The sequence below is a fragment of the Oryctolagus cuniculus genome, chromosome 12 (genome assembly GCF_964237555.1).
Source record: "Oryctolagus cuniculus chromosome 12, mOryCun1.1, whole genome shotgun sequence".
Classification (NCBI taxonomy): domain Eukaryota; kingdom Metazoa; phylum Chordata; class Mammalia; order Lagomorpha; family Leporidae; genus Oryctolagus; species Oryctolagus cuniculus.
The window spans coordinates 51,243,576-51,255,362 of NC_091443.1; the positions used below are offsets into that span (position 1 = coordinate 51,243,576).

Consider the following 11,787-nt stretch of genomic DNA (forward strand, 5'->3'; position numbering starts at 1 on the left):
CAAAGCTGACAGTGTTTTGGCTGGTGTTAATCACAGTTTCAGACCACAAACCCTTTTTCTGATGTCCTTTATTATTTCTGGCCGTGCAGATTTGGAACTCAAGTGGGTATTTGCGGCATAGGCTCATCCTTAACAAAGGCGTGCAGCACAGTGGGTCCTCCAGGGAGAAGAGACCCCTGCTCGGAGCCTACGCTCCTCAGAGGTGGGGGGAAAAACCGGCCACCACGATGTTCTCGCCAGAGATGTAGCTGGCGTCAGGAGAGCACAGGAAGGACACGAGCCCTGCGCAGTCCTCAGGCTGCCCCTTTCTGCGGGGAAAGACCAGGTGGGGTTGAGACCCTTGACACCTTTCTCATGAGCCCTGGGCTCCCCTGGGACACTGTGGAGTCAATCCAGTGGAGGTGGATCCCTGCAGGGGTCAGCTCAGGGCCTGTGCAGATCATCAGATCCCCAAATGGGGATGGGTAGTGGCCTTCGAGGGAGGCTGTGTGGTCTTTTATCCCTCGGGAAGGCTCTGAGGCTGGGGGAACCCAGATCCACAGGGCACACTGTTTCACCACAACCTACCTGTGTACTCCATAGAGCTCCGTCAAGTAGTCCACAAAGGTTGGGTACGTACTGAGCTAAAGGAAAGGTCAAAATGTTAGTGCTACTCACACAAATGAGCTCGCATGGGGGCTGCCTCACGCAGGCCTGTGTCTTTGTGGAGGGGCTGCTGAAGGCACTCCAGGCTGGCCCTTGACAGGGCACTGATGCTGATTCTACGGCTAATCCCAAAGGCTGTGGACCACGACAACATGGCCAGTGATCACAGGACCCAGGCTGAGAGCCCAGGGTGCCAGGACATGGCCTGCAAGGAGAAGGCACGCTGGTGCTCATGGGGTGGGAACACGAGCTGCCTGTGGTCCTCACCACTTGACTGAAGGGTGTCTTGATGATTCCTGGTACTAGGCAGTTCACCCGGATGTTTTTTGGTGCTAACTCCACGGCCAGGGTTTTGGTAAGGCCCAGCAAGGCTGTTTTACTGACATTGTAGGCCCCCAGCCTCTGTGGACAGAAAGAGAAAGAGATAAATAGATCCAATTGAGAACAAGGGAGAGTTAATTGGATTTCTGTGTTCTGCCCATGGAATCCATGCCAGAATACATCTCTGGAGGCCGTGCTCAGTAAAGGTGGCCAACGGCTCCCAGGAAGTGCATTCGTGTAAAATGTAAGATCTGTGACACAATGATCACTTCACTTCTGCACATTGAGTAGTACTGAGGGAGCAATTATCAAGCCTTGTATATTTCCACGAATCCACCCAGTTTGCTAAGTGAAATGGGAAAGGACTTCCTCTTACCACCGTGGAGCGACAGCCAGACTTACAGCAAGTGAGACGTAGGCAGAAATTGAGGAGACCAGGACCACGGAGCCTTGCCTGGGAAGATAAACATGGGGCGGTGTGTGAGCTGTGGACAGGTGTGTGTGTGGCTGAGAATGGAGGCTGCTGGACGAGGGCAGAGGAGGTGTGCATGAGAGAGCAATGCATAGGCCTAGAGGAGGTGCTTATCTCCAGTTGCTTTTACGTCTTTGGTTATGTTTCCCAAATTATGTTGCCGAAGAAGCCATCTGTGTTTGGATTTTTTGGTAGGAAAAATTTGAGTATAGCTTACAGTTATTTAGTGGTTATAGAACTGGTCAGGTTTTCTGTCTCCTCTTGGGTCAGTTTTGGTAAGGTATATAATTTTTAGAAATTTGTCCATTTCATTAAAGTTTCGGTTTTCTGTTCAGCATAGGCTATTGCTTTGGCGTCACTATTCTGTTAGTGCCTTTTTTATTGCCTTCAGGATCTCCAGTAATGTCTTTTGTTTTCATTGCTGATACTGGTTGTTTGTGCCTTCATTCTTAAAAATTTTTTTATTATTATTTTTTGAGATGACATTTTTAGTTTACATTGTAATTGAAGACTTACTGGCGCCACTAAATAGAGTTCAACAAGTAAAATGTGAAAAAGACCGTTGTCCAGTGTGTGCCTCACTCTATTCTTGACTGGGCCCACCAGAATTTTGTCCATAGCATTTGTTCTTTTGGAAATGTATATAATTTTGTTTTTCTTGATTCCTCCATTGTGTTGTGTTTCTTTTTTCCATCAGTTCCTGCTCTGAATGAGTTCCTTTCTTCTGTTTTCTGTGCACTTGTTTTCTTCCTGCACACGCTAGTTTTGGGTTTATGTGAGCTAGACAACACTCCAGTAAGCACTACTGTTTCTAAGCTGGAAAGGTGCACTTTTACTTTACGTCTATAAGCAGGAATTTAAATCAAGTCCTTGAAATGCAGCCATTGAGCTGAGCACATTTTGTAGTGTGTGCTTCAAACTTCTGGATTTGGAATCTGTCCTAGAACCATGAATTTCCTAAAACGATTCCTTCCTAGAACTATAAATTCAGGAACCAGAGATAGAAAACTTGTTAGAACATGTCAGTGTTGTCTGATAAGATTTAAAAATTTTAATTGGTTAAAAATTCTAGTTTGAAAGTCTTTATAGTTTAACTGTGATTATTGATATGCTAGGATAAATATGTCTAATTTTATGCTTTATAAATTTCATCAGTTCTTTGTTTTTGTTTCCTGTCCTGTCTTACTTTCCTTTGGACTATTTTTTTTGCTATTGTCATTTCTACTTCTGCCTTTATTAGTTTGAAGATACACTGTGTGTACTTTGTTCCCACTGTCATAGGTGCTACCTAGAGAGTAAAACAGGCCTGCATGGCTTATTAAAGTTTAAATTGTTGTACTTACCTCTTTCAAAAAACAAGATAATATTACAACACCTTAAATCCTCTTCTATCTTCTTGAATAGAATTTACTGCATATTTTTATGTTTTAACTCCATAAGATATCACAACTGCTGTTTATAATCAGTAGTTAAATTTGCTCACAGGTTAGAGATAGTCCATGTTTTTCACTCTGCCTTTTACCTTAGGTTTTCCTCATTGGATTGCTTTTTCCTTCTGCCTGAAGTACACCCTTTAGAGTTTCCTTTAGTCAAAGCCTTCTGGTAACAAACTCTATTTTTGTTTTTCTGAAAATGTCATAACTTCTTCTTAATTTTTGAAAGACATATGTGGTAGCTATAGCTGCTGGTAGGTTGATGGGTATTTTCTTTCAGCATATGCGAAGCTCCATTTAATTGGGTCTTGAAAGATCACTTCAGCAATTAGATAAGAACAACTGGAAACCATTTAAGTGGAGCTTCCTTTATGAACTCCCACCTTATTCACAAGGTAGGAGAAAGTGATCTTTTACTTGCTCAGATCCTGTAATGAGTATCCTGTTAGTAATAATATTAATATCAATATGAAAACCAAGTTAATTACTATTAAATTATATTTTTATTACTTCTATGATACTCCATACTCTTCATAGTACTTATTTTCAAATGTTTAGTATTTACTATAGTAAATGTGTATATATATATACATATATATATATATATATAGATGCTATCTCCACTGTGTGCACCTTGCTTAGTAACTGACATTTTATCATGCCAATTAATGCTTACAAAGTTCTACTGAGTGTATAGTATTCCTGCTCACAAGGTAAGGACACGAAGGCCCAGAGAGTACAACGTCTGAGATTGTGTAGCTAGCTGTAGAGCAGGGATGGAGAGGGGGGTCTTTCTGATACCAAAGTCCAGGCTGTCCTCATTACACTAGTAGTTTATAGTCAGTTTTGTGAAGCCAGATTCTGCAGAGATAGGTAGGACCAAAAAACAGGGGGTAAGGCAAGGAAAAAACAGTTGGGGAGCAGATTTCATGCTGGCTAACTCTGCTTTTTCCTGTTTGCTCTTTTGGGCTCCTGTGAAAGGGTATTCTTGATTGAAAAGGAATACTCATTGCTGCTGTGGAAAGCCCATCGTGTTGGGTTGAACCACACTCCCTACCACTATTTGGCCATTTTATGATCTCCAAAAGTTGAACTTTTGAAAACATGGTTCAATCCAGTACCACAGTACTCCTGTGTTAGGACTGGGAGGAGCCCTGGGAGGAGCCTTAGTGGTCATCAGAAGTCAGAAGCAGCCAGCGCCGTGGCTCACTAGGCTAATCCTCTGCCTGTGGCGCTGGCACCCCGGGTTCTAGTCCTGGTTGGGGTGCCGGTTCTGTCCCGGTTGCTCCTCTTTCAGTCCAGCTCTCTGCTGTGGCCCAGGAGTGCAGTAGAGGATGGCCCAAGTGCTTGGGCCCTGCACCCGCATGGGAGATCAAAAGGAAGCACCTGGCTCCTGGCTTTGGATTGGCGCAGCACCGGCTGTAGCGGCCATTTTGGGGGGTGAACCAACAGAAGGAAGACCTTTCTCTCTGTCTCTCTCTCTCACTGTCTAACTGTGCCTGTCAGGGAAAAAAAAAAAAAAAAAAAGAAGTCAGAAGCATTAACAGTCACCCAGGCCCAGGAAACTGCCCAGCCCACACTGGACGCTCAGGCTGGGCTGACACAGTTCAGCAGCTGCTGCCGGATGCCAAAATAAGAGGAAGCAGTCCAGGTGGACGTGGGTCTTAAGCCACGTCTGCAAAGCACTTTTCCAGAGTTTGAGAAGACCTCCCCCGGCCATTTTAAGGAGGTAGTATGGGTGCTGCTGGTGGAGATAATGGGTGCTCTGACCTTCAGAGGAAGCATAGTGAGGCAGGGAGAGGCCTGGGGGCTGGGGTGTGTCCAGAGAGGGCTGTTTCGGAACAAGAATGAGTCTGGTCTCACTCTACTAGTGCCGTGCTCCCTGTTGGATGCTAGGAAAACTCCCTCCCAGTCTGCTCCCCATCCTCACCCCCTTTTCTCCATGTGGGGCAGCAGCTGGCTCAGCAGCAGGGCTGGGGCCTTCACATTGATGTTCAGGATCTGAAAGCAAAGCAAATGAGGGGTGGGACAAGGGAGACAGAGTCAGTCCCACCTTCTCTAGGTAGCTGGAGGGACGCTGTGTCAGAAGGTGGGCACGATGGCCTCTGACAAGGGGAGTGGGCAAGTGCTGGCCTTCCTGGCGTGCGTGGACGTGGTGAGTGGCATCCTGAAAACGCAGGAGCAAAGGGGTCAGGCTGAGGACTCTGCACACAGGAGCCCCAGGGCCTGCAGCTCGTCTCCCCGAGGCTCCAAGGGCACCAGGCTGAGGACAGGGTCCTTCTGGGGCCTCGCAGGCCTTGGCTAGCTGGGTCCAGTGAAAGTCATTACTGTGAGTTGAGTTGCATGGTACAACATAGATAGATACAACATAGACAGACAGACAGACACACAAGGAACGTGCAGCATGAAAGTGAAGGTGGAGACTGAGGTGATGCTGTACAAGTCCAAGAACTCGAGTGTGGCCAGCAACGCCCCAGGAGTGGGGTGAGGCTAGAGCAGATTCTCTCCCTTGGCTCTCAGAAGGAGCCAGCACTGTCCACACCTTTCAGACTTCCAGCCTCTAGAAGTGCTGGACAGTACATTTCTGTTACGCAGGCCACTCACTTATGGTGCTATGTTACGGACACAAATACAGAGGATTTCAGGGTTACAACCTGCCGGTGTCGGGGATGAAGCTTCCCCGGGCAAGGAGGGAGTCTTTCCCTTCTCTGGCCCACGTTCTTGGTGATTGTTTGGTCTTCTGTCAGATGCTCCTGGCAGATGGGGAGCTCCTGAACAGTGGGGACCAGAACTTTAACTCAGCCGTCCTCCCCGCTACGCCACAGATGGGGAGACTGAGGCTCAGGGAGTGCAGGCACCGGGCTCGCTTGTGCCAGTGGGTCTGTGACAGAGGGTGGAATGTGGGCACTGGGGACCAGCTTAGGGTGTGTGAGCCGAGGTGGAGAGAGGGTTACTGAGCGGTGAGGGTTACCCAGAGTAAGGATGAGGTCTGACCCTCCCCTCGCCCACTGCCCCAGACCTCACCTTGTCCCAGACCTGCTCACTGCTCCCCAAGGTGCTTCCCACCAAGGGATTGACTCCTGCTGTGCACACCAGGAAGTCCACACCCCCACAGTGTTCCAGGGCCTGTGGGTGAGAAGGGGACATTGGGGACCAGGGTCAGGGAGTGAAGGGAGGACTGCGCTCAGTGGGAGGTGAGTCCTGGGTGATGTCCCTGGGGCTGTGCCCGGGCCAATTCCAGAGCCTCGGCAGGGAGTAACCTCAGTGGGGATGGGGACCCATCTCCCCCATGAGACTCAACACTTCTCTGTCCAGCAGACCTGTGAAGCTGTGTAGGTGGGGGGTAGACACTCATCTCTTCTCTCTTGGGGCCAGGAACTGAGATTCTAGACCAAAAAAGGGATGAAATTCCACCACAGAAACCCTTCTCTTTCCTCCTACTCCCAGGCACTCTTGGCTACCAGTCTCCCCTGAACCATCTCACGAAATTTCATTGTCCCCTCTCCATTGTGTTGAAGACTCTTGCTCTGATGATGAAGCCAGGACTCCCTTCTCTGCTGCGTCTCCCTCCACCTCAGATCCCGTGTCACAGGTCTTCCAGGAGGGCCCGGCTGGTGCTCCAGGTGTAGCTCTTGGTTGCAGACTCCTCCCTGCCCACCAACACACTCCCTACCCCAGAGTCTCCTGAATCCTGAACCCCACGCCTGTCCTTCCTCCCTCCCTTTCTCTGTTCCGGTCTGTTCAGGGGAGACTGTGGGCCTGCTGAGTTGGCTTGAATCATGTGATGACTGGTGCCTTTAGCCCTTTCCCCAGCGTGCTTCATAGCGGGAGGATCTTTGCATCCTAGGTTACCTCCTGCTTTGCCCCTCACCCTGGCCACCAGCCTCTCCCGGTCCTCGGCCTTCCCCACATGGCACACGGTGCCCGTCACACTCAGTCCCTCGCCCTGCAGCGCAGCCACTGCCCGGTCCACGTTCTGCTGTTTCCGGCTGCTGATGACCACGTGGGCCCCATCCTGGGCCAGACGCCGGGCGATGGCCAAGCCGATCCTGCGGGCAGAAAAGTACAGGATGTGACCATTCTGCCTTGGGCTGAGCCCTTTCCTTCTCACTGTGTTTCTCACCCTGAGGCCACAGATGAATTCTCTCCACCAACCCAGGGCAGCTAACCTGAAGCCCTACTGTGGATGATCAGAGGGCCAGGAGAAGCAGAGAGTGAATGCATCAAGCAGAGTGTGCTCTTCCTTTGTGCCCTGCCACATCATCCTGGCCTCGCCCTCTTGGGACTATTCCCACTTCAGTGCAGTCTCAGTCCCCCAAGGCTTTGATTTGCTCTGCAGATGCAACTGGAGAGCTCCTTGCCTCCAGCCTGAGGAGTAGCTGAGACTCAGGTGTGCAGCCTGCAAGTGTGGGCCGTTAACCCAGGTCAGACAGCTCTGGATCAGTGGCGGAAGGGAGCAGGGGATGAATTTCCTCTGTGTTCCCTGCCGGGTGTGGCTCAGATGCATTTCCTGTTTCTTGGGACACCTGTGGAACCTATCACCCACTGACCTGTGTGCGCTGACTTGGTCACACACACTGCTGGCTGCTTCTCCTTTCCTAAGCTTCCTCTCACATTCCCTAAAACTGCTCTCACGTAGGAGGTAAGCTTTGCTTTGTGAGGATGAGGCTAAGACAGTATCAACAAAATGCAGACGCCCCAGATCTGGAATTCCCAAGGGTTGCTCTCACCCATTTGTGGAGCCTGTGATCACAGCGACTTTGCCGGCAAATTTGACGTCAGTGCTGGTCCCACTGCTGATGCTTCTTGTGGAGAGCAGAGCCACAGAGGGCAGGAGGCCCCTCCAGCCCTGGGTCAGGGGCCTGAACATAGGGCTTCCGTTGGGTCTTCCTCCCGGTGAACTTGGTCCAGAGAGGCAAGAGCTCTCGGGAGGCACTCAGAGTTCCTTCCAGCACGCAGTTCCTGTAAGTAGGCTGTAGTGCCCCTTTTTGAGCTGTGGTGGGCTGGTCTGGGACTCCCTCCTTGAAGCTCAGCCTAGTACCTTCTTCTCCGGCTGTCATGAACACGGATGTCCTCTATGGAATCACTTCTTTAAACTCACTGGAGTGGTTTTGTTATCTGAAATCAAACCCCAATGTATACACATATGAGCAAATATTTAGTCATTGAGCTATCCTGCCCTGGGATAATGAGCACCTGCTTTATGGGTTTGATGTGAAAGGACCAAGTAAATGATGATGTAAAAGGGCTTTGTAAACCGCAAAGTGCCTAAAATTCAAGTCATTCTAAGGTGGGACTTATGTTTTATCCCCGTGGGTCTCTGGCCTCACTGCAGATACACCTTGCTCCTTGCTTGCTACGTTCTATTCTGGCTGCTTTCCCCCTCGAGCCCCTTCTAGACTTTATCTTCATTTTCAGTGCATGAGAGGAGTCCTTTCTGATCCCTAAAGTTCATTTATTGCCACCACCATGGGACCCAGTGGCCTCTGCCTACTGCTCTGCTGACTTCTATATCCTTAGCCCTAAGTGATCCTTCAGTGTTCATGGCCTCTAGCTGGGTGCTCAGCACCTAGCTCAGTAGGTGTTGTGGAATGAATGGCTCAGTGAAGGAATGACAGTTTGGCTGCAGGGAGATAATGGTTTCTTAGGAGTCTCATTGGACTCATGGGTCCACTTCTTACACAGTGTGTCAGACCTTTCCCCCAGGCTGTCAGTTGTGTTAATTCAGCTCTGGTCTCAAAGCATGCGTTGTGGAATAGCCATTCCTGACTTGTAAGTGCCCAGGCTTTGGGTAGTATGGGCTCTGTGTACATTGTAAACTTGTGCTTTTCTTTTCTTTTTTTGGATTTTTTTTTTTTTTTTGACAGGCAGAGTGGACAGTGAGAGAGAGAGACAGAGAGAAAGGTCTTCCTTTTGCCGTTGGTTCACCCTCCAATGGCCGCCGCGGCCGGTGCGCTGCAGCCGGCGCACCACGCTGATCCGACGGCAGGAGCCAGGTGCTTCTCCTGGTCTCCCATGGGGTGCAGGGCCCAAGCACTTGGGCCATCCTCCACTGCACTCCCGGGCCACAGCAGAGAGCTGGCCTGGAAGAGGGGCAACCGGGACAGAATCCGGCACCCCGACCAGGACTAGAACCTGGTGTGCCGGCGCCGCAAGGTGGAGGATTAGCCTAGTGAGCCACGGCGCCAGCCTAACTTGTGCTTTTCTGATATTTGGAATAGTGACCCTGTACTCTAATCTCCATAATTTATAGATATGAACTTATCCTATTTACGTAAAACCAATTGCCATATTCAAACACTTCAACTGTAATAAATCGTAGGCAAATATCAAGGCAGGTAAATATTTGCAAAATAAATTTTAAATAAAAATTCATAATATTTTCTTTTAAGAAATTAATTCCCCATAATTCCTAATAATTATGGTTCCTTATCTCCATTGTAATCAAAGATATACAGTAGGAGTATGGGGTTTCCTTCTCCTACTTGTGCTTTCTCAGTGAAGGCTATTCTTGGGATAAGCAAAAGCTAAGCATCTCTCTCCTCCTCCCCCATCTGTCTTACTCCAATCGTATCTTTATTTTGGAAGAAGATATAAAACCTAGGATTGCATTTGCTTATTCATTCACTCAATGCACATTTATTGAGCACTAACTATGGTGCTCAGAATACATAGATAACTATATTATAAATTTGATACTCAAGGGATTCACAATTTGAGCTGGTCTTCAGAAAAATAAGTGATTGTAATACATTCGGGCAGGAATAAAATATTATCAACACCATTTTATGGGAACACAGGGGAGGCAAAGGCACCAAGCCTAACTTTAGGGTAGAGATGATTACATATAATATCCTGGGGAAGATAGAACCCAAGTTGACTCTGAAAAAGGGGCTTCTAATATTGTGGGGGTTTCTTAGAGCATCCTTTCAAAAACAGGATGCATGATTATTGTAGTCATTTTTATTATATTTTGAAAAATTTATACCAAAGTTTAGGAAGAAGTTGCAGAAAATTTTGAAATGGACCTGACTTTGGAATGGACTGGGTGTCTTCAGCAGAAAAATGGGCTTCATCAAACCGATTCTTCTGGTGACCTGGTTCTGCGATCTCTGCACTTTTCACTGTCTTTGAGCCATCTTGCTCCGTGAGTTTTAGGTAACTAGTAGCAGTGCAAATGGAACCCGCATGATGGAATATTACTGACTTTAAAAGATGAGGGAGAGAGAGACCAGAAGGAACACACACACACACACACACACCATTTCTCCTACTATGTGATGCTCCGTGCTACCTCAGGACTCTGGCAGGCAGAAGGCCGTCAGCAGATGTGGGCCCTCGAGCACCCAGACTGTGAGCAAAATCAATCTGCTTTCTTTATAAAGTCACCCAGCCTCAGGTATTTCATTACCACAATGAAAAATGGATGAATACACCATAGATGCAAATAAATTTTATTTAGAGGGAATTCAATTGATTTCCCGTCTCCACTGTTGGAGAAATCAGCTTTTTTTTTTTTTTTTCTATTAAGCCAGTTTATTTTCATCTTCCTTAAGGTCCATGTATGTGTGGCTTTCTGAATTCACCTTTGAATCAATTGTAATATCTCTGTAGTGCTCCTCATTAATTAATGAGTTAATAAAATTTTTTGGCACTTGTTCATTTTATGTCTGTATGAGAATCATGGTTTTATCTTTTGAAAGTTACCCTTCCAGCAAAGAAGGCAAAGTTGAATTTCACTGGGTTAGCTACAGTTTCTGCTGTTATTTTCTTTACCATCCTCTTCGTCACCTTTCCATACATCCATTCTCACATAATGTCCATGTTTTCAACTTTGCATAGATGGCATGACAGTACACATGCTTTATTGCCTTAATTTCCAACTTAAAAGCATGAGTGGAGTAAGGCATTTGGGAATTGGGGAGTGTGGTGGAATGAGAAGGTGAAAAGGTCATGCCAAGATGGCCGCTGAGGTAAGAAGGTCATGCCAAAATGGCCACTGACATCAGAGCCTGACTGCCAACAGGCTGTGATTGGATGGCTTTGGAAACTGCCTGGCAACAGGCTGTGATTGGTTAGGGCATAGACCGCCCCTTGACCAGATTGGCTGCCTTGGCTATATAAGCAGCTGTAGCAACTGAAATAAACGAGTCTGCGGGCTGCTTGTCTCTGGCCCGCTTTCACGCGACTCCTGGGGTCTGTGTGGTGACTCCGCGCCTCTTGCCCCCACCACGCTCCTCCTCTCAGAAAGAAATCAACTTCAACAGGGGAGGACATTTCAAACAAGAAAGGTAGCTTAAGTGGAGGACAAAACAAAGGAGCACAGAGTGAGAACATGATAGAGTTTGGTGTCCCTGGTATATCAAGTAGCAGGTAATGAGGGGCTGGTGATGAGACTGCAGAATTAATCAAGGGCCAGATGAGAGTGCTTACTGTGCACTAACACCAAGAGCTTGGGCTTATCTGGAGGGCAAATGGGAGTCATTGAAATTTAATAAGAAGTGAAGAGGCCATATAAGGATATTGTCAGATGTTTGCCTTTTAGAGACAATTCTGGTGAGTATGTGTGTGCACACATGTGTGCAGAGGCACATTGCTGATCTGCTAGCTAAGAGATCATTGCAAGAGGAGATACATCATGCTAATACGAGAAGTTAATAATAGGGGAAGTTGGGTGTGGGATGTATGGGAACCCTGGACTACGTCACAGTTTTCGTTTTGCAAATTTACAATTAGTCTAAAATAAAAAAAATTAAAAGATTTATTTATTTACTTGAGAGGTAGAGTTACAGACATTGAGAGGGAGAGACAGAGAGAGAGAGAGACAGAGGTCTTCTTCCATTCACTGATTCACTCCCCAAATGGCCACAATGGCCAGAGCTGGGCAGATCTAAAAGCCAGGAACCAGGAGCTTCT

At 47.6% G+C, this 11,787-nt stretch overlaps 1 protein-coding gene across 1 annotated transcript; it reads right to left on the reverse strand.

Annotated features, from left to right (window-relative positions):
* Positions 1-196: 196 nt before the first annotated feature.
* LOC100347679 (dehydrogenase/reductase member 2-like) lies at positions 197-7,741 on the reverse strand. The gene is made up of 7 exons (NM_001277089.1): positions 7,602-7,741; positions 6,743-6,920; positions 5,896-5,997; positions 4,802-4,872; positions 1,369-1,420; positions 891-1,047; positions 197-339 (listed from the first exon to the last, which is right to left on the reverse strand). The coding sequence occupies exons 1-7, from the start codon at positions 7,739-7,741 to the stop codon at positions 197-199; spliced, it is 843 nt and encodes a 280-aa protein (NP_001264018.1).
* Positions 7,742-11,787: the final 4,046 nt, after the last annotated feature.